This window comes from Pygocentrus nattereri, chromosome 13, assembly GCF_015220715.1.
Source record: "Pygocentrus nattereri isolate fPygNat1 chromosome 13, fPygNat1.pri, whole genome shotgun sequence".
Taxonomy (NCBI): domain Eukaryota; kingdom Metazoa; phylum Chordata; class Actinopteri; order Characiformes; family Serrasalmidae; genus Pygocentrus; species Pygocentrus nattereri.
The window spans coordinates 30,416,615-30,440,755 of NC_051223.1; the positions used below are offsets into that span (position 1 = coordinate 30,416,615).

Here is a 24,141-nt window from a genome sequence, read left to right on the forward strand (position 1 = left end):
GGAAAAATGATGGAACTAGTTAAATTACAGACCAATGGTTTGGAAGTAACATGAACTTAAAAAAAATGTCTTTAAAAGACAGTAGTATATTTATCAACAAAAAACGTTGAAAAAAGTTATGAATATAAAGGAAAAGGTTTGAGTAATGTCTACAGCAATTTGTACATCTATTTCTTCATTTGTTCTGCTAATGGTGATTATGTGCAGAGTTTTACTACTGCTTTATTTAACTGATTCTCACTCGCAGATGCTCCTGAAGGCTTGATTGAGTCAGGTTTGATAAATTAGGAGTTTGTAAATAATGAAAAACTGTAAGGGTCGTTATTAACAAAGTGAGGAAGACTGTCCCATATATCATACTACAGACAAAGTACATCACTGAAAACCTGTGGAATATCCTGGAAAAATGACATTTGGTTAAAGTAAATGTAAACATACATGTTGTGTTGGTAGTTGGAAATTTCAAACTTTTGAAAAGAAAAATACTGCTTGCTTCCTATCCTGTTCTTAGCAGCAATGTGTGTTTGATTTGGTTTGGTTTAGTTTGGATACCTATGAAGCTGTAAAGGAGTTTTGAGTGATGCAGCAGAAGAACAACTGATAAAACATTACATTAAGGAGTGCAAATAAAAGATTAATTACATCATTAATATGTTGGTAATTACTCATTATTTATACATCCAGTGTGTATTACACAGTAGTTATTACTTAGCAAAACTTTAGTGATACAAATTAGTAATTGAGCACTCTTTAATGTAAAGTTTAGTTTGTTGAGTTCATAACTTAATTGCTCATTAATTGTGTAAAAACGGATGCTCTTTACACTGATAATGAACTTATGTTTCCCATAAAGAAGTAATATAAGAACTAACTTGTAATTATGCATTAGTGTCCTTAATTTTCCTGTTAATCTACTAATTTATTACTACATTTCTGCTCCACTATTGTGTGGACCAAAGACTTTGGACGTTTTCACTTCACCTCCACATATTCATAGTCTCACTATGCTCATTTCTCTCATTTTAACCATTAATTACTTTATACTTCATGTAACATTACCATTAATTGCTGCCTTACATGTCAGTCCAAGTGAAGGAAGGATCTTCACTTCACTACTAATATCTTCCAGCAGGTCAGAAATACAGAACATTAGCATGCAAAAATGCTAATGTGCCCCTTTAGCCATAGCAGTCTTTAACAATCTTCCCCACTGAAATGGGTATTCAACAATGCATACTTTTAAAGGAAGTAACTGATACGTATCTTTTGTTGGTGTTGTAGAGATGGGGATTCCTGTACTCATGTCTGTTTTGTGCATAACTTACTAAACTATCATGTTAACAGTGTATTCAACAACTAATTAGTAAGTACTTAATTAGTAACTAAGCAATAGTCAACTCTTAATAAATGTATGCAATTCCTAATGTCTAATCAGCTGTAAGCTTCAATACAATGTACAAATGGCACAGACTGAGAACTAATTTCCTTTCTGGAGGACAGTAAAGAATTTACTCTTATTACGGTTAGATTAACCTACCCAAAATAACACTATGCAACAAAGTTTTGCAAATCAATTTCCTTAACTTTCTCAAATAATTACTACTTCATAATTTTAAGTCTGACTCACCAAAATCTTGGGACCTTCGTTTGTTATGCCGAGTTATACTTCAGTGGGTTGAGTTCTGCAATCTAGTTTCTTTCTGTTACATTGTGGAACTCATGGCTTATCATTGGCTAATGGTGTCAGGTTATATGCATGTTTGAGTGTGCTCTTCTGAGCTTTTCCCACTTCCAAGCACAGTTGAACATGGCATAATAACAGTGTATTACTACTTAATCAGCAACTATTCTATTACTACTTAATCATCAACTATTCTATTACTACTTAATCATCAACTATTCTATTACTAATTAATCAGCAACTATTATTTTACTACTTAATCAGTAGCTATTCTATTACTACTTAATCAGCAATTATTCTATTACTACTTAATCATCAACTATTCTATTACTACTCAATCAGCAACTATTCTATTACTACTTAATCAGCAACTATTATATTACTACTTAATCAGCAATTATTCTATTACTACTTAATCAGCAACTATTCTATTACTACTTAATCAGCAACTATTCTATTACTACTTAATCAGCAATTATTCTATTACTACTTAATCAGCAACTATTCTATTACTACTTAATCAGCAACTATTCTATTACTACTTAATCAGCAACTATTCTATTACTACTTAATCAGCAACTATTATATTACTACTTAATCAGCAATTATTCTATTACTACTTAATCAGCAACTATTCTATTACTACTTAATCAGCAACTATTCTATTACTACTTAATCAGCAACTATTATATTACTACTTAATCAGCAATTATTCTATTACTACTTAATCAGCAACTATTCTATTACTACTTAATCAGCAACTATTATATTACTACTTAATCAGCAATTATTCTATTACTACTTAATCAGCAACTATTCTATTACTACTTAATCAGCAACTATTCTATTACTACTTAATCAGCAACTATTCTATTACTACTTAATCAGCAACTATTATATTACTACTTAATCAGCAATTATTCTATTACTACTTAATCAGCAACTATTACTTTACTACTTAATCAGTAGCTATTCTATTACTACTTAATCAGCAACTAATTAACAGTTAGTTAGAACAGTTAACCACTAAATTACATTTATTTGTGACCCTTAATTGAAGGGTTACCAAACCACATTTGGTTACTAAGAGAACTTTTTCAATGGATGGACTTCAAAGAACCACTGCTGTAAATGAGATGTATGAGTGTGAACTTTTTTCAATTAGATTTAAAGAACCTTCATCTAATAAAAATGTCCATATGAGGTTTTTATATATGCATTTCAGCCATGAATCATTTAAAACCATTTTTAAAGTATTTTTTAGTAAAACACTGCAAACAGGCTGAACTAGTCTAGTGGAACATTTGCAGATTTCATGCGAATCTCTCTTTTGTGTTGAGTGCAAACAAAGAGAAGCTTGCCCTCCCTCTTTGACTGAGGCTGAGGCTGAGGCTCGATGCAGTAGGTCCACCAGACGCCACAAAGCTCCTGTAATGCTAGTCGTGCTGCAGCACTTTGAAATGTGACACTGAAGTCAAATCTCCTGGCAAGTGAACAATCGCTCCTACTGTTTCTTTTTTTCTCTTTTTTTTTTCATAAATGAACGACAGATAAAGCCATGCATGAACAGCAGAGAGCTATTCCTGCACACTTCAGGAGGCAAATGGGGACCATCCCAGACATTCAACATGAGACCAAGACACTGTACAGGCACACATACACACACTTAGATAAAATGTGCTCAGTGAAGTGAGACGGTTTGGATATTAAGAGCAGATGCTGCAGCTTCTGCTGAAAAAAGGCAGCAAGAAGAGGAAAGAGGTGAGAGTTTAGGAGGATGGATACAAGCACAGAGACAGACAAACAAGAAAAGAGAGGTTAGTTAAGAGCTAAGATGTGCTTGCTGTGAGCTAAGATGTGAGCTAAGATGTGTTTGCTGAAGTAAAAGGGACAAAACAGAGTGAGAGAAGAATGAGGAGGGAGAGAGAGAGAGAGAGAGAGAGAGAGAGAGAGAGAGAGAGAGAGAGAGAGAGAGAGGGGGAGAGAGAGAGAGAGAGAGAGAGAGAGAGAGAGAGAGAGAGAGAGAGAGAGAGAGAGAGAGAGAGAGATAGAAGCAACATGTGTTGTCCATATCAAGATCCTGGCCTAAATGTGAACCAGTAGCAGTGGTGAATCCACTTCGTTCTGCACCCCACCATTCTCTCCTTCTTCAAAGGATTCTGCGAGTTAGCATCAAACCTTGTAAAAACAATGCGAGGTTTACAACTGATACCAGAGACTTCAACTAAAGAGAAAAGGCAGCACAGTGATCATATGCTTTCATTTTCACCAGCTTTGGCCTCAAAGTGCTGTGGACATTCTTTAAAACTCTTAACAACATCTGAAGGTCTTTTATAATAGGAGTCTCTGACACCACTGTGGTCTAAAAGACACAGATGTTCAAGACAGATAATATTCAAAGCCGTGTCTCATACATACACACACACACGCACACACTCACACCATGGGGTTAAGCACAGAAGCTGTGAACATGACCGCCTTCCTGCAGCTATCATGCAACACATCCAGTCGGTCATGAGACCATGTATTACTGCAGTACTCACTGTGACCAGACTCAGAAGTGAGTAAATTAGTTAACACAACCCTTCATCAGCTTCATTTCCATTTAAAATGGCCATTAGGTTGGAGTTATTCATTTTCAGAATTGCAACAAATCCAGCTTCCAATCTTTTCGAGACACTTGCTGTCAGTTTTTCAAAGAAATCTGCAGGGATATTTTTCAGTTTTAGAAGTTGGCTGTATTTTCTGATTTCTGTCCAAGTAATCCCAAACACATTCAATGATGTTAAGATCTGGCCAGTCTATTGTTCTGAGAGCACTTGCAGGTTCTTGGTTTGATTTACAAATTTTCTTCTTTTTACCCGTTTCCTTTTCTCAGTAACAGCTTCTTGACAGCCACACATGCTTTCAGACTCATAGCACTGAGGTGTCTTCTCACCTTGGAAGGATGGACAGAAACACCTGTGGATTTTCTGAAGCAAGAGTGCACCTTGATTTTCTGCTCTCTCTCAAAGATGAAAGCTTTAAGTTGTTTACTGTTGACCTGATGGTGACCTAAACTGTTTTTTTCACTCATTTTCCTTTGACTTTACCCTTCCTTATGTCTAATCTCCTCAGAAATATCTCCTGCTAAATGAAGAACTTCAGGGCCATTTTGACTGAAGATTAAATAAGTGAAGGGTTGCCAATGACTTTTGCATGGTCCTGTATATACTTAAGATTAAGATACCCTTATTAGTCCCACAATGGGGAAATTTCACCTCCGCATTTAACCCATCCGTGAAGTGAAACACCACATACACTCTAGTGAGCATACACTCACTAGGGGGTAGTGAGCACACTTGCCCAGAATGGTAGGCAGCCCAATCCGCAGTGCCCGGGGAGCAGTTGGGGGTTAGGTGTCTTGCTCAAGGACACCTCAGTCATGTGCTGTCGGCTCTGGGGATCGAACCAGCGACCTTCCAGTCACGAGACCGGTTCCCTAACCTCCAGCCCATGACTGCCCCCACTCACTTATGTATTGACAAACAGCCCTATTTCTAAGCCCCTAAGTGCCATTTATCTGAAGAGCTGTTGGCTAACTATTACTGCTGAGGAGAAAGAATAAATGAAAAAGACCAGGAGAAAAACAAAGTTAGAGCTTTAGCAATAAGCCACGTTCCTCAGGTGAAAGTTAGCTGACAGTGCCACATGACACAAAGCACCTGATATCCAACTGTAACTGTGTAGATTCCCTCAATCAGACTCAGTGGGAAAAGTGTTCAAATGGCTTTACTATAGCCAGTGAGCATAATATTCATACTGTGCTCTGGTCAGTGCTAGCATCATACATATGTGCGTTGTGCGTATGTGTGTGTGACCACCTCCTTGTTTCTATGCTCACTGTCCATTTTATCAGCTCCACTTACTATACAGGTGCACTTTGTAGTTCTACAATTACAGACTGTAGTCCATCTGTTTCTCTGCATACTTTATTAGCCCCCTTTTACCCTGTTCTTCAGTGGTCAGGACCCCCATGGACCCTCACAGACCAGGTACTATTTGGGTGGTGAATCATTCTTAGCACTGCAGTGACATTGATGTGGTGGTGGTGTGTTAGTGTGTGTTGCGCTGGTCTGCGTGGATCAGACACAGCAGGGCTGCTGGAGCTTTTAAACACCTCAGTGCCACTGCAGGACTGAGAATAGTCCACCAACCAAAAACATCCAGCCAACGGTGTCCTGTGGGCAGCGTCCTGTGACCACTGATGGAGGACTTGAGGATGACCAGCACAAACTGTGCAGCAGCAGATGATTATCTCTGACTTTACATCTACAAGGTGGACTGACAAGATAGGAGAGTGGACACAGTGTTTAAAAAGAAGAATGATCCACCACTCAAATAGTACATGCTCTGCCAGGGTCCATGTGAGTCCTAACCACTGAAGAACAGGGTTAAAAAGTATGCAGAGAAACAGATGGACTGCAGTCTGTAATTGTAGAAGTACAAAGTGTACCCATATAGTAAGTGGAGCTGATAAAATGGACAATGAGTGTAGAAACAAGGAGGTGGTCATAATGTTATGACTGATCAGTGTATATGTATATGTGTGTTTGTGTGTGTGTGTGTGTGTGTGTGTGTGTGTGTGTGAGAGTGATGATAGCACTAAACAGAATAATGTATGAATGTTTGTAATGCCTACTGCTACGTGGGGCTGTAATAAAAATTAAAGTAAACAAACTAATTTGATCATTAATATATTCAGAAACACCCATATTTTATTTCATGAAACCGCAAGATGCTGACTCATACTGTGGCCATAGTATTGGCCTGAAATCCAGGTGCAGTTCAAATAATACTTTAAGTTACCTGCTGCTCTGGAAAACAAAATAGCTAGCATGCTCGCAGTTGCATTTATATACCAAGAATAAATTGGAGCGTGCTGTCTAGATAGCTGTTCAGAGCTGTAGGAAAATGAATTCAGACAGTACCAGGCGATTAATCCAACATAGCCAAGTTTAGTGCGTGCTGCACATTTTGGGGCAGCTTAAAAACCTTAATCACTCCCTGACAAGAGTTACCAAAAAGACCAAAAAGTTTTTCTTCACTGTTCAAAAAGACCCAGCAACCTGTTAAGGGTTGCCAGATTGTGCAGGATCCCTGGTTTAAATTCTGTGAAATAATTTATCAGTCATGTTTTTTGTCATAATCTTGTAGTAGGTGTTATTAAAAAGCAAAAAATAAATAACAGCTTTTGCAATAGTCCAAAATAATGATAACAAAATTTTAAAAGCTATTGTAACAACCAGGTATTTGTCAAGTTTTTTTCTCATTCTAGCAGAAATTTGAAATATTCAATAGAATATTTTAAAATTAAATTATTCAATAGCTGCAGGGCTGCTTCTGAGTGACTATGTATAAAACTCCAGACTCTAGATCACAGACAGTGACAGCACAAGCTGAGCACCCTCATAAATCTCACCCTAAGGAAGCAAAACTTCACCCATCACACATTAAACAGCATGGAGAAATGGCTCAGCCTTCCTACACACAGCTCAGAATGAGAGAGGCACGTAGAATCAGCTCAAACTGGAGAGAAAAAGAGTGAGAGCAAGTGATGGTAGAGGAGAGAGAGTGTCAGACAAGTCTAAGAGAAAAAGAGACACACACAGAGGGAGTGCATAAACACAGTGATATATGGATGGAGATATATCAACTTAGGCAGAGTCATAGTAAAAAAGCTCCTGCGTCACTTCATCTCATCTCATCTGAGGGACAGATGGAAAGAGACAGAGGTGGGGGGAGGGGTAGTAGAAAGGTCCTGGACGTGGACAAGTGACAAATAAACAATAAGTTGGAAGGTGAAAAAGAAACACCTGAAAACCCGTCCTCCTGGCATGCATGTGTTGAGAGAGGCCATGCATCAGGAAGAGTGGTGGAGCAGCACTCACATTCAACCTAATTTATGAAGGTGAGGTAGAGAGAAGCTCACAGAGATTTGATCATTTATCCTCAATTAAACAGTCAACTCTCCAGTGTAATATAAAGCCTGCCATATTTGATTTACAGAGGCAGAGAGAGAGAGAGAGAGAGAGAGAGAGAGAGAGAGAGGTCCTACTGATTTAAGACCAATGAGGTATCAAATTTAATGGATGGTATTAACCTGATCTGTGCACTTTTACACCGCAATGCACACACAGATGGAAAATGCTCTGTTCATTTTGCAAATAGTAAAATACTGGGCAAAAGTCAGAGACCATTTTTCTTTTATTTAACTTCCAGTTAAAAGGGCATTAAGTACAAATAATGCATTTCATCAGTATGCATTTCTGAGGAGCTATAGAGAAAATAAGGCCTGGTAGACCCCCAAAACTGTCACCATCAAACAGTTAAAGCTTCGCCTTTAAGAAAGAGGAGGAAATCAACCTGCAGTCTTGCTTCATATCGGAAAAAAATCCAGTGCTTCTGTACACTGTACACAGATGTGAACATGATGCTATGGGTCTGAAAGGATGTGTAGCTGTCAAGAAGCTATTAATGATGAAAGAAAATGGCCAGAAAATTGCAGGTGTTCTCAGAAAAATGGACTGACCACCCCAGTCCAGACCTCATCATCACTGAATGGACTTTTTCAGATTTAATGGATTGTAGTAAAATCTGTTACATCAGCATGGTAAATACGATGTCACATCAGTTTTTGTCAGTATATAAGACTCACCCTTACGTACTCTCAATCATTAAGGAGACTAAACCAACACAGGCAGCCACAATGCCTGATACACCAATACTCATTCTGACCAGTAGAGGGGACAAAACCCCACTTTCGAGTTCAAAGATAAGCAGATGCTGCCACCCATTAAAGCAGGGATGAGGAGAAACTGAGGGCCAGAGTCCAGAACTGTTTGGTGATTTCTTTGCTGCCGCACACCAACTAGACCTGCTAATTAACTGATGAGTTGAATCAGCTGTGCTTTAACAGGAAACTGTGCAGCAGGAATCCATCCCTTAAAGACTGGAGTTCCCCACCCCTGCATTAAGACAAGCTCTTTAACTAGTGACTGACAGGAACACTTCTTAGTGTTTATTACCATCACTTCTCACCCTCTCTAGCAGCACTGTACCACAAGCATCAAGACATTTTGAGATTAATTCACTAGGAATCACCCTCTTTAACATGCGTTGCAAGATGTGGAAAAGTAACATACAGGGCTATTTCTTGTTAGTGAGTTCAGACCATGCTTTCAATATGGTGGCGGTATGAGGGAAGCCTGATTAAGGGAGGGGGGAGAACTCTGAGAACTTGGGCTGTAGCTCTGGGCAGCTTCTGCCAGTAGTTAGAAAACCAGACCTAGCCTAGCTGTAGTAGGTCTGAGGAACTGGGAGGAGATGGGGTGGTTATAAACCCATCATTTATTATTGTTGTTGTTGTTTGTGGTGGTGGTATTTTCATTTTTATTATTTCAGTCAGTCATGATACTGTCAGAAAAATTACTGTATTTAATTTTATTCACAATTTTTTTCCTTTTTTATGGACAATGTAGTTATTTAAAGATTCTACTCTCCACTTGCTTCTGTTTCCTGCTTAAAAGGAATGGAGTATTAACTTTTTCTATTCTTACCTACAAACAACAGAATTGGAGTGGGTGAGGGGGCCAGCAAGAAACATTACTGGTAAGAGGTAGCATCAGTACACAGTTAGAAAATGTAAATGTACCCTCAAAGGTGCCTCTGTTGTTTTAATTGTGTACCTCAAGTAGGTTTTTTTTTCCCCAGGTGAAAAGTACTTCTAATGTTTTAAAAATGAACAATAAAATAAAAAGCCTGGAGACGAGACGAGGTGTGTTGAATCAGTACAGCTTAGAAAACATAGTTTCAATGGATTATGGTACAATTATGTTCCCTGTACCCCAGTGGCAAGAGGGGTGCAGCCCCAGTGACAGTTTCATACCTTTATTTCTGAGAGTGAATGAACAATGAAGAGAGTGTAACTGAGACATAAGTACTGTTGCAACAACAGAGACGCTAATTAAAGCTTAATTTCCTGAGCAGACACAGACAAACTGCACCAACCTGTAAGTCAAAATGGGTCAGCAATAAAACTTTGCTAATCATATTGGCAAAATCTTGCATGCTTTTTCATCACGTAAGAGTCTTAGGCCACAAATGATTAACTTACTTCCAGGCGATTAAGGAGGACCAGAGCGTGGCCTGAAAGCAGCAAAGTCTTGGCAGTTGTGAAAGTGTGAGAGGATTTTTCAGCAAAAACGCTCTTCGGTTGCCGTCTATCTCTAATTCAAGCTAATGAGGCAGTTAGGCTGGAGCTAATAAAACAAATACCCAGCAGGTTACCTCCACGACATGCTGATGCGGTTATGGAATCTTGTGCATTTCCATTTAAAAACCTTGTTCTCTCACCCATCAGCACAACAAGTGAATGGAGTATAGTGTGATATGTTCTGCGGGCTAAGAACATGTGCGATTTCTAAATATAACACTAATTACTGCTGTGAAAATGTCTGCGCGCATATTGCACACCATGAAAGGATGTAGTCAGTTGAGCAAACAACCTTCTTTACATGTGCACTGAAAAGCAAACATGTATGCATGTACAGCGCCGGTAATGCATGCCATACAAAGGCAAAGGTAAATAAATTCTAAAACACAGCTCAGATCATTCATGCAACACTTCTTGAAATATAAATGCTTGTCTATATGCTGGCAAAGGAAGAAGAAAAAGAGTAGAAAAAAAGAAACTTGACTCCAAAAATAAAACAGATATTTTGTTTGGCAAAGGCTGTGTTTCAGCGTCTGATGGTAATGACATTATAAGTGCGCTACTGGATAAACCTTCATAAATAAGGGGCGCTGTGGTTTCCAGACAGATAGAACTCAGAAAAGGTCACATTATAAAACATCCTTTCCACTCTGAAACTGTGCACTATGTTGCCAAAATACCGCCAAATGTATCGGAACCGAACATCTTAATACATTATTTTTACCTAAATAATCCTCTCAAAGGTCAATGATAAGTATAGCATTTGCTTTTTTGAGATTTACCACATCTCTCATTAAACGTCTGGTTCCTCTTTTCATGTTTGTGAAAGACAGAGAAGATGAATGCCTCTCTTTAGGAAATTTACATTCATTATACAGTGTTCTGCTCAGCTAAAAATATCTTCCTACAGCTGGACTTTGCCTGATTGTTTTCCTTCCGATGATTTAGCAGTCATGCTGCAGTTGATTCTATCAAAATATACCTCAATAATATCCACATTCAAAACAGCAGGTCTGCTGTGCACATCCAAACAAAGGATTACCAACAAGCATTAAGCATCTAAGAAATAACTAGCATCTGTCAGAATAAAGGCAGGAAAGTAGATGATTTATAGATAAATGACATCTTAGCTAATTGTTTTGACTACGGATCTGGCACAAACCACTCTGATCTTTAGATTAACTGATTGCAGTATGTTCTAAATAGCTGGTGATGATACTCTTACAGATGGCCAACAGTAAGAATCCTAGATACTGGAACTGGCCAGAACTTGCAGAGCATCTCTCCTCAGGTCATGATACTCTCTAACAACGTCTTATGTGATCAGTTGTACATATCGCTGTTGTCTGAACAAAACCTTGTATCTCTAAAATGGTAACTTTACAGGAGAAGGAAAAACCTACTTAACTTTTGAAGTTGGAACCTGACTTGTTTCCAAGTAATTTTGCGCCTTGTGTTTTGGCCCATTCATCATGAAATTTACACATAATGTAAAGAACAACAGGAAATTTCAAATTGTGTCCAAAACTGATAAACGACAAAAATGGAGATATGAGGTTTTGTCCTGACAGCAACGATATGTATTTTACAAATGTACATAATAGACTACATTTCCAAAAGTATTCGCTCGTCTGCCTTCACACGCATGTGAACTTGAGCAGGGATGGGGAAATAGCTAAGTAGCGTGCTACTTTTTGCAGTTAGCTACAAATATTTGTTGCTAGTAGCTGTAGCCACTACAGTTTTATGAAATGTAGTTAGCTAGTAGCTGTAGCGCCTACAAATTGTGTAGCTATAGCGAAAAGATTTGCTGAAATTTCAGAACAGGCTTCAGTCAATCCACAGAAAATGAACCATAGAACGCGGTCACGGTCTTAGGCAACTTCTCTGTGAGTTTTGTGCAAAATGTCTCTCAATGTTTGACTTTTTACAAGGTTGAAGTTGCTTCACATCCTCCAGCTTCTCGTTCGAGTTCTCACGTTCCACCTTAAAATGTGCCTGAGGTGCCAGATTGGTCCTTGTGCGCCAATTAAGGTGGAACGGGAAAATTCGACTTCGAAAAAACTGACTTCAGTTTCGCAAACTGCTGCACATTAAACGTATCAGGAAATCAGCTGAGTGATTTATAAATGTAAATAACTGCATTCATCTCCAAATTTCCTAAAATGTACCCCGTAGCTCTGCCTAGTGCTAATTAACATATATTTGCATGTTGGTCAGAAAGAAAAAGAAAACAAAAATTGGAAAATGAAAAGTTCTCCAGCAGGTGGCGCTGATGTTCGCTTTCATTTTCCTTTTCATTCTGACAGTTTAAGCGCGCCAGCGCCAAAAACAGAATCACAAACTGTCACTTTGCTGTTGATTTATCCATCCATCCATCCATCCATCCATCCATCCATCCATCCATCCATCCATCCATCCATCCATTTTCTAAGCCGCTTCTCCCTCAGGGTCGCGGGGGGGTGCTGGAGCCTATCCCAGCGGTCATCGGGCAGAAGGCAGGATACACTCTGGACAGGTCGCCAGTTTATCCATTTTGCATTTTCATTTTAATTTTGTCAGATTTGCAGCCAATCGCTATGAAAAATAAATAAGAAGGTAAACTCTGCATTTTGATTTTAGTTTTGACATGATACGATAGCTCATCTGCTTCTGCACAGTTTGTGTTGGTCATCTTCTAGTCCTTCATCAGTGGTCACAGGATGCTGTTGGCTGGATATTTTTGGTTGGTGGACTATTTTCAGTCCAGTAGTAACATTGAGGTGTTTAAAAACTCCAGCAGCACTGCTGCGTCACTTAAACCAACAGAACACTCAAACTAACACACCACCACGGCAGTGTTACTGCAGTGCTGAGAATGATCCACCACCCAAATAGTGCTCTGTGGGGGTCAATGGGGGTCTTGACCACTGGAAACAGGGTAAAAGGGGGCTTACAGTATGTATGCAGAGAAACAGACGGACTACAGTCTGTAATTGTAGAACTACAAAGTGCACCTATATAGTAAGTGAAGATGATGAAATGGGCAATGAGCGTAGAAACAAGGAGGTGGTCATAATGTCATGCCTGATTGGTGTATCTCGTTGAAATGCTTAAATAGGAGCAGTTTTATTTCAACAGTTGACAACGCTTTGCACAAAATTCTCTTGTTTGTATTCGGTTATTTTTGATGATTTTTGAAATGATTGACTTTGCATTTAGTCTTAAATTTTGTTAGATAGCACGCCTTTGGGTGTGCAAGTTTGATTGTTGGTTACACTTTAAGTGATCTTTTTGGTGATTCACAAACATTCCTAAAATCACACTTTGAAAGTAACTAAAAAGTAGCGCACTACTTTTCAAAAAGTAGCTAAAAAGTAGCCAAATCTCCTTCTGGAAACGTAGCTAAATTGTAGCGAGCTACAAATTTTGGTACAAAGTAGCTAACTACTCATTTTTCAGTCGCTATCCCAACCTTGAACTTGAGTGACATCCCATTCTTAATCCATAGGGTTTAATATGATGTTGGCCCACCCTTTGCAGCTATAACAGCTTCAACTCTTCTGGGAAGGCTTTCCACAAGGGTTAGGAGTGTGTTTATGCATTTGTGAGGTCAGACACTGATGTTGGACAAGAAGGTTTCTGCTCTAATTCATCCCAAAGGTGTTCTATTGGGTTGAGGTCAGGACTCTGTGCAGGCCAGTTAAGTTCTTCCACACCAAACTCGCTCATCCATGTCTTTATGGACCTTGCTTTTAACTTTACACCACTGCATTCGACGCCTTGCGTTGTGCCTGATGTACCACACTGGAATTCACTGAGCTCCTGAGAGCAACCCATTCTTTCACAAATACTTGGTTTTATACATCTGTGGCCATGGAAGTGATTGGAACTCCTGAATTCAATGATTTGGATGGGTCAGTGAACACTTTGGCAATATAGTATATAAGTGTATATCCACTGATCATGTCTTCAATTATACATATTTACCACTGATGCTAATATATAGTGACTGTAGGAACAAAACTTGCAATCTCTATTTTTCACTTTTTAACAGAATTTGAAAATACCAGTTGCTTTTTACAATGTGTGGAAATTTCATGTTGAATCAACCAAAATAAATGCTGTAAAATGGGTTGAAACAAAATCTATCACATCAATTTACAGTAGCATGCAAAACTTTGCGCTCCCCTGGTCAAATTAAATGTTTTGCTAATTTTATAAAATTAAAAAAAGTTAACACTTCCTCTACAGGGAACAAATGTAAATATGGTATTTTTTATTGTAGTACACGATTTCTATTTATTTGCTAAGTTCAAATGAATATAAAATATGAAATAATGTTTCAGTCACATTTCATATCCTGCCCCACCCAATATGCTAAATTTAGCAAATAAACAGTAATTGTGTATTCATTATTATATTATAGATGTTCATTTACTTTTGAAAATTGTATGAATATGACTGTACATTGAAAGTTATGAAGGTTTTTATCGTTTTGGAGATATAAGGTTTTGTTCCAACAGCAATGATAGGTTCTACATGCAGTATCTAATCATTCTGCATGTAATATATTACATATGTACTTTATAACTGTGCTATATGTAGTTTATAACATGTGTACTTTATAACTTACAAACTGTACCAAGAGAAATTCCTTCTGCATTTTGCACTTTGCGATTAAAAAGACTCTTGAGTCCAATGTGGTCAGTGTGACATCATGTGATTGGATGAAAGGTATCTATGGAGCGGCATAAACAATCAGAGCAGGTAACGTGCAAGAGCAGTTTGGAATCCGTAATCAGCCTGCACAGCCGTGCCAGGGCAGTCTGGGTCAGCAGAGCAGTCTAATAACGACTCACTGTCGCCCTGACATACTAATATTCCCCACATGTGCTGTCTCATCCAGATAAACACCAGCTTTATACAGCTGTGGACAAGGCAAAGTACAGCACGGATGAATGAAGACATTCACCTGACTGACGCATTCTAAAAAAATGCATATGAATAAACACAATTCAATTATATAACACCAAACATGATATTACTGTAGGGTATTCACACATGTAATGAAAGATACCTGCATGTCATAACACATAAATAACTTTAAAAGAGTTTGGCAAAGAGACCAATACATGTTTTGACAAAGCAATACAAAGATGAAGTCAATGAGACATTACGTAGATCTATTTAGATCATGCTTTCCTACCATGCAGTGATACTATGGGCCAACAGTGAAGGTAGTCAGTAGAGAAAGTCCTATAGTGTAGTCCAGCTATAGTAGAGTGATTTTCACTGTTTCCTGCCAGTAGCTGTGGACTGCCCATGCAGTAGTACATGTTTCAGAGCTCTGTTCTGCTTCTTTTCAACAGCACGCATGGCACTAGATGTCTGAGTAGTAACAGGTCCTGACTTTCAACGTATTAGAAAGAAAACTATGGAAAGTTCAGTTCAGGACTGACATCACATTTTATTTTCAGTGTTTCGTTTGTACTGTTTCTTGCAAATGAAGAGTTTTGTACTGTTTATCCGAAATACTTTCATGTTACCATTTGGTTTGCTCATCAATAGTAAAGCAGAAAACAAAAGAGGCAGATACTAGTTTCTAAAATTGACTATTTAGAAGTTAGATATACATGTTATATATACCAAGATATACATGTTGGTGTATGTACATACAGTACTGTGCAAAAGTCAGAGACTGGAGAAACAGCTTTTAAGCACACATTATTCATTTTTCAGGAGATATTTCTGAGGATATTACATATAAGATCATCCACTTGCACAAGGAATGTGAGTGAAAAAAACAGGTTTCCAAAACTGGAGTTATAAAAGATATAGAGAAGAGGACTTCTAACAACCATGCATGACCTGCAGTCCAGCAATACTGGCAACATTAGACAATTCAACACTATGGGTCTGAAAGAATGTGTAGCTGTCAAGTAGATATTACTAAGAAAAGAAAACCGACAAAAGGGAAGAAATCAAAAAAGCTGATAGTGTTTTCAGAATAATCGACTGTCCACCCGAAAGTCCACACCTCAACATCATTGAATGTGTTTGGGATTTCTTGGATAATGAGTCAAAGAAAGTGCAACCAACATCTAAGACTGAACTTTAGAGGTCTGGAAAAATATCCCTGCAGATTTCAGAGCAGATCCTTCAAAAAGAGGCTAATAAAGTCAAAGGGTGGACAGAATACATGCTGAAAAAAAAATATTAATTTATGTTATATATGATGCTATGACATTTTAATTATATTTTCTTCTGTTTTTCCTGATGCTGAAAAACTAATTATTTATACTTGACTGCTGTTTTGAATGGAAATAAAATCAATGAAGTGTAGTTGACTGTTGTAGAGTACTGTGTGAGCATGAGAGAACCTTCGGTTTTTAAAAAAGTTCATACATCAGTGTAGATACCAGACATTTAAATAGTTTTAGAATTTAAATGTATTTATGGGATACTTAACTGTTTATGTGAGAATGCATCTGCATGTTAGTGTATGTGTGCACTTTTAGGTATGTCACTAATTAGGGAAACTGACAATATTCAACTCAGTGTTAAAGTGTTTGTGCATACCTTTAAGTACTTGACTAGTTTCTGAATCTGCCAATACTCAGACGGCAGGTCAGTGTGGCTCTCTCCTCGCCTCTCACTCTGCTCTTCATCCTCTTCACTTTCAGATGAGCTTTCGCTGAACTCTTCGGCTGCTGTTCCTCCACCTGGGCTCTTACTAAACACACGAAAGGACCATGGGTACACAGCAAAAGTTGTCTTGCCCTTCATGCACAGAATAGCAGAATCACATTCATTAAATGACAGATGTGAGAATTTCAGAAAACCGTATTTATATGTGGAGCAGTCTTGTAACCAAAAGTAAGACAGCCTTACAACTAAAAGATTATCAACAAACTCTAAGGACCTTGGAAACATGATCAAAGCCACTTTACTTTGAGAGGCCATCCTCTCATGAGGAACCCTCTGAAAGCCATGGACCCTGAGCACCAATGCAGAATGACTTACTGTGCTCTGAAAAGCATTTATGGTAAATCTGTTTGCCAAAAGGCCCATCACAGCTCAAGAGTGTATTTGAAGTGTCAGCTTAAGCCATCGTCTCAACCTAAGCAGCAGGGGATAGAGAGAGCACATACAAGAGAAGAGAAGGAGAGAGAGAGAGTAGGAGAGAAATTGAGAGAGAGAGCAGAAAAGACTGGAGTGGCCATCAGAGACTTTCAGAGGTCTCTTTTAAAGCTCTCTCTCTCTCTCTCTCTCTCTCTCTCTCTCTCTCCCTCTCACACACACACACACACACCCACACACACAAATGCAGCTGGCCATTAAAAGAGCCAGGGCCATTGGAGTGAGAGGATCATGAAAACAGCGCAGGCCGGAGCTGGGGAAGGGCCGGGGGGACACAGATATGTTTTCCAGTGGAGAAGCTGTACCATTCAAAGCCAGACAAGGCTCTTTATGCGTAATCTATGCCATGGTAAACACTCATTCAGGTACTAATTATTATCAAACTATCAACACAATATTTCTATTACGCCTGTGTGTGTTATATAGTATGAAATATAATGGAGCATGGTAGTTTAAGGTGTGACTAGTAGTAACAGAGATTTGCACATTAAAACTAAATTGAACTTTTTAGTTTATCATCCATCACTATTAGAACTAGGAGTCTAGTTTGAGCCATAAATGTCAACACTAAGAAAAAGGTCAAAAAGAAGAGGGAAAAAACACCTCCACAATAATAGTTCCTGCTAGCACCCTTAGGTTTTTCACATTCTGCACTAAATTAATAGCATTTCAAGCATTTCACATGAACTTTTTTGTTCATTCTAGATTAGATGTGGATATTTGAAGCTTGCTAAGACGTTTCATATTTTATTTGAAGCTTACTGTAATGTGGAGCGAGGAGGCGGATGCAGGTGCTGAGGAAAGTGACTTTTATTGAGGGCAAATCCAGGGTCGTGGTCATGACAGTCCAGGTTCATATAACCAAAACGGAGAGGTTGTGGGACAGACGTGACAAAATAAACACAGACTGAAGTACAAGACAGAGGCCGGAATAAAAGAAGAAACATCAAACAACCAGCAAGACAAACAAAGACCAAGATACATCCATACATCAAACAAACAAAGACCAACGAAAACAAAGGGCAAACACAGGGCTTAAATACGACACCGGGAAGACGAGGGACAGGTGAAAACAATCAGGGGCGGAGCCACAAAACAAGGGGGCAGGACTAGGGATACCAAAACAAAGAAGCACATGGACTATCAAAAGGTAAACAAAAAAGCACATGAGGGAGTGGGAGGAGCCAAGCGTGACACAATAGACATTTTAACATACAACCAATGGGAGAGCTTGCTTGGCTGTATCTACCTAGATACACAGAAAAATACCAACTGGACCATTTTTGCTAACATTTCAAGTATTTCGTATTTCTACAGCCAGAGGAGAAAACGGCAGGGTGCAAGTGCTCTTTCGGGTCTGTCTGTACCTGCACCTGTTGAACATCTTTTGCGTTAAAGGTGGTTCAAAGACCTGAAAAGTGAGCACTGACATCAACAAAGGCATAAAATGTGTGGGGTTGGGCATTTTTTACAAGGTAGTGTGTTTCGCTTGGTGTTGCTTCAGTTATGAGGTTCTTGCAAATAAAATATAAACACTCACCAAACACTCAATTAGGAACACCATACTAATACTGTGTAAAGCATCCCTTTGCTCTTAAACCTGCCTCAGTTCTTCAAAGCATGGATTCAATAAGGTGTAGGAAACATTCCTTTGAGATTCTGGTCAATGTCAACATACCTGCATTACACAGTTCCTTAAGATATTTCAGGTACACTTTCAAGTTGCGAATCCCCCAATCTAACACATCCCAAAGGACTGGATTCGACTGGCAAGGGCACTAAAGAACAATGAACTAATTGACATGATCATGAAACAACGAGATGATTTTTGAATTACCATGCTGGTAGGAGATGGAAAATTGTGGCCAATAAGCAGTGAGCATGGTCAGCAACAACACTCAAATATCTACATGAAAAATTTCTGTCTGGTTTTAGGCCATATCACAGTACAGAAACAGCACTAGTAAAAATTGTAAATGATCTTCTATTATTCTCTGACAAAGGAAATGTGTATTTTGTATATAAGCATTTGACACAACATACCACTCTATCTTACTAGATAGACTAGAAAACCTTGTAGGGGTAACAGGAACAGCTCTTTCCTGGTTTTCCTGAGGTCCTACCTCACTGATTGCTATCAGTTAGTTAATGTAAAGGGCGAATCATCTGTCCTTGTAAAAGTAAAGTATGGTGTTCCACAAGGCTCTGTTTTAGGACCTATATTATTCACAATATATATGCTACCATTAGGCACCATTATCAGTAAACACAGTATAAATTTCCACTGCTATGCCGATGACACTCAGTTATATATATATATATATATATATATATATATATATATATATATATATATATATATATATATATATATATCAAGAAAACCGGATGATAAAATTAAACTTAGCAAGATTGAGGACATAAAAGACTGGATGTCAAGTAACTTTCTGCTACTTAACTCCGATAAAACAGAAGTCCTCCGTCTTGGCCCAAAAGCAGCTAGAAACAAACTGTCTAACTTAACACTTAAACTTAACAATTTCTCAGTTGCATCGAGCTCATCTGTTAAAAATCTTGGTGTCGTGATGGACGCTGGTCCATGTAACTAATATTACTAGAACAGATTTCCTGCGTCTTCGCAATATCCCTAAATTAAGAAATGCATTATCTCTACAGGACGCAGAAAAGTTAGTTCATGTATTCATTACTTCAAGGCTAGACTACTGCAATGTCCTGCTGTCTGGATGTCCCAGCAAAAGTTTTAACAAGCTTCAGTTAGTCCAGAACGCTGCAGCCAAAGTTTCACCATATTAGCCCAGTTTTATCAGCCCTGCACTGGTTACCAGTTAAACTTCCCATTGATTATGAAATTCTATTATTGATTAATTAATTGATTATTGATTAATTGATTGATGAAGCTCTAAATGGACTCACCCCTCAGTACCTGAGTGAACTTCTCTCCCACTATAAACCATCATGCCTACTTAGATCACAAGGTGCTGGCTTACTACTGGTACCTAGAATTAATAAAGTTACATCAGGGGGAGAGCTTTCTCATACAAAGCCCCCCAGCTCTGGAATAATCTTCCTGTTAATGTTTGGGACTCAGTCTTTAAGTCTAGGCTAAAAACTCCCTTGTATTGTCAAGCCTTTGGTGATTAGTCTTCCCTGTCAGATCTAGACCTGACAGAGTCTCTGCTGCTTTGTTAACACTGTAATCTGTGGTCAGTCACTCTTTACAGAACTGACTGCGTTTTTCTTTCCTTTCTTTGCTGAGCTCAATAGCTGCCCATCTTGTGCATCTGATGCTGTTGCCTCTTCTGCTTTGATCGGGTGCCGCTGCTAACCAGCCTTCTGGACCGGCTTGACCACCACTGAGCTTCTTGCTTTACAACGCTATGCAATCCTCACACTCAGATGCTGCTTTTCTTTTTCCCACTTTGTACTATAATACGTTATACTAATAATGTTTGCTATCCGGTGTCAATCGTATGAGAATGGGTTCCCCTCCTGAGTCTTGGTTCCTCTCAAGGTTTCTTCCTCTTTAGGGAGTTTTTCCTTGCCACCATCGCCGCTGGCTTACTCATGGGGGCTTGGACCTGGATTTTCTTTTCTTTTCTTTTCTATCTGTAATACTGATTGTTCTGTAAAGCTGCTTTGTGACAACATCTGTTGTAAAAAGTGCTATATAAATAAATTTTGCTTGCTTGCTCAAATAGGCTATGGCATTCAAGTGATAATTAATTGCTATTAACGGGCCCACAGTGTGCCAAGAAAACATTCCCTACACCATTGCACCACCTCCACCAGCCTGCATTGTTGACACAAGGTAGGTTGGGTCAAAGGATTCATGTTGTTGGTGCCAAATTCTGACCCTACCATCTGTGTGCCTAAGCAGAAATCAAAAGACCAGGCATTTCTTTTAGTCTTCAGCTGTCCAGTTTTGGTGAGCCTGTGCCCAGAGCAGCCTCAGCTTTCTGTTTTTGGCTGAAAGAAGGGAAACTAGACATGGTCTTCTGCTGTTGTAGCCCATCTGCCTCAGGGTTTGATGTACTGTGGATTCTAAGATGATTTCCTGCTCACCACAATTGTACTGAGTGGTATCTGAGTTACTGTAGCCTTTCTGTCAGTTCACAGCAGACTGGCTATTCTCGGTTGACCGCTCTCATCAATGAGGCATTTCTGTCCATAGAACTTCTGCTCACTGAATGTTTTATTTTTATTACACCATTCTATGTAAACACTAGAGATTCTAAATCTCAAAAGATCAGCAGTTATAGAAACACTCAAACCAGCCCATCTGGCCCCAACAACCATACCACGGTCAAAATCACTGACATCACATTTTTTCCCCATTTTGATGGTTACAGTGAACATTACCTGAAGCTGTTGGCTTGTATCTGCATGATTTTATGCATTGCACTGCTACCTCAAAATTGGCTGATTAGGTAAAGGCATGAAGAAGTAGGTGTAGTAATAAAGCGGTCAGTGTGCATATATGTGATGTGTGTATGATGACTTCTAGGGGCTCCATCCCTGTCTAATTGTTTAGGCCTTTGTGTGGATCACAGGGGTCCAGTAAAGCTGCATTAAGCCAGAGAAGCAGTAGGACAATGCAGTGGCTGAAGGCACTCCCCATACTTTATAGGCAGGGCAGTATACTGTGTGTACTCTGGCAACCAGTGTTATGGGACAGCTGGAGATGTTGCTCTCCACTGCCAGACAGACAGTCAGATAGAACACACAAGAGACAGCCAATAGAGAGCGCAGAATTACCAGGTCTCCCAGAAAAGCTCGTTATGGCTGCAGGAGCATGGCAGCCACATGCCAGCCCCATTGGCTACTTCATCCATGTCTTATTAGGACTGTAAGACGGAAACTCCCCTACAGCTGAAATAATTCACTGTGAAAAAGAGTCTCCCTTTCCAACCCAATGATTCAAGAAGGGCCTGTCCGCTTGGGCCTGAGATTAAAGGTTCATTCAATTAGGCATGTAACGAGGAGAAGCTGTTTCGGGCTGATGTTGGGAGGCATTTTGGGTTCAGTATTTATTTTAGCCTAGACTGTGACAGACACAACTTCTAACTGGAAACACTGCCTGGGTCACAGCATGTTATTAATCATTGTGCGGGCGACTTACGTTTTCTGTGAAGATAGACGGTCTGGTAAGGGAGATCCAGAAAAATCAGCCTTCTTCTTGCTCTCCGACCTGGGGGACTTAGTCCAGCTTTCTGTGGCTTTCTCACCTCCTCCATTTTTTCTTGCCTTCTTCTCCTCAGCCTCTCTGCATAAAAACAAAACCCTGAAAATGAATTACATCTGTATTTGTGCCATAAACACTTAGGTTATTGTGAAATCAGGCTCTAAAAGTTATTTCTTTCCCCAAGCCCTTTTACATTTGGCTGTTAAGAGCAATCCCTCTTTTAAGCTATTCTTTAATTGACCTATCAAGCCTCTGCCCAGAAATGTGTCCTTTCGTAGAAATAAATGGTGTGACGGTACATTTTAGCCAAAATTTAGACAAAAAAAAAAAAACATTTTAGCCAACAATACACACGCCCATTTCCAAGAACTTTGGGGCAACTGGTAAAATGCAAAGAAGAAATATTTAATATTTTAAACATTTGCTTAATCCAAATTTGTTGGCTGTAACACTTTCCATAAAAGTTGGGATGGGCCAATGTAAGACTGGTAAAACACCTGTTTTGAAACTTTCCACAAGTATACAGGTGCACATCCCAATTGCAAGAAATTTAGTGATTCTACCATCTACAGTCCAAAACATCATTAAAGATTCAAAGAATCTGACAAAATCTCCATACTTAAAGGGCAAGCCCAAAAATTTACCTCCAGTCCCTCAGATGGCACTGCATTAATACTAATGTTGATTCTGTAATGAATATAACTACAGGGGCTCAGGACTATGGAAAACCTTTGTCAGTAAGCTCAGTTTGTCACTTCACCTACAAATGCAAGTTACTACACAAAACACTACACAAAGCAGAAGCCATATATCGACAACATTCAGAAACACCACTGACTTCTCAGGGCTTGAGCTCATCTGAGATGGACTGATGCAAAGTGGAAACTTGTGCAGTGATCTTATAAGTCCACCTTTCAAATTATTTTTGGATATAATGGATGACATTTTTCTGGGTCAAAAAGGAAAAATACCATCCCAATTATTCCCAATGCAATGTTCAAAAGCCAGGGTCTATCATGGTATGGGAGTGTGTTAGTGTCAATGGCATGTGTAACTGAAGACACCATTTATGCTAAGAGATGCACACACATTTTGGAGCAACATATGCTGCCATCTAGACAAGTCTTTTCCAGAGACGTCCCTGGTTGTTTCAGCAAGACAATGCAAAGATAGATTCTGCTAATGATAAAACAGTATGTATTCACAGTGAGAGAATACAAGTGTTCCCAGTTCTTAGCTCCCAAATGGTTATCTAACAGGGTTAAAAGGAAAAGTGATGCATAAAAGTGGTACACATGCCACTGTACCAACTTTTTTGGAGCAATGGATCAAATTTGAAATAAAAGTATATATACAAAAAACAACAAAGTTACTAAGTTGAAACATTAAATATCGCATCTTTGTACTATTTTTAATTTAATACAGATCACAACAGATTTGTCTGTTTTAATTTACATTATTTCTACTTTCCACACTTTTTTTTGGAATTGGGTTTGTAATTTCATTCATGATAATGGCTTCACAAGTCAATATTCTCACATTGTTTGTTCTGAACATGAAAATGTGAATGAAGAAGAATGATGACAGTATCCAGCATCCTAATAAACTGGGAAGCGGCAGCACTGCGGCATAAGTCATGAATGGCTGGAGCGGGTTGTTGATGGGTGCAGACTGTTTATTTTGGTGTTGCATTAGATGGTTTAATTAATAGAATGCACATTGTTTCAATGCACTGAGATATCATAGTCACAATGCATTGTTACTAGCAACTGTTGCTAGGTTGGACAAGCTCTAAAGACCCCATTCAATATACTGAGAAGATGCAGCATGTAGCTAAAATACTTTCATTTAGAGTTAGTCAATTTAAATCATATTCACTTT

At 38.8% G+C, this 24,141-nt stretch overlaps 1 protein-coding gene across 2 annotated transcripts in view; it reads right to left on the reverse strand.

Moving 5' to 3' along the window:
• The window catches only part of odad2 (outer dynein arm docking complex subunit 2), a 97,126-nt gene that overhangs the window by 54,408 nt on the left and 18,577 nt on the right, over positions 1-24,141 (reverse strand). For both annotated transcript variants that reach the window (XM_037544426.1, XM_017700878.2), the window contains exons 9-10: positions 22,198-22,341; positions 16,497-16,650 (exon numbers count right to left, since the gene is read on the reverse strand). In XM_037544426.1, the coding sequence (XP_037400323.1) occupies positions 16,497-16,650; positions 22,198-22,341 (298 nt within the window). The remainder of the gene's footprint in view (positions 1-16,496; positions 16,651-22,197; positions 22,342-24,141) is intronic.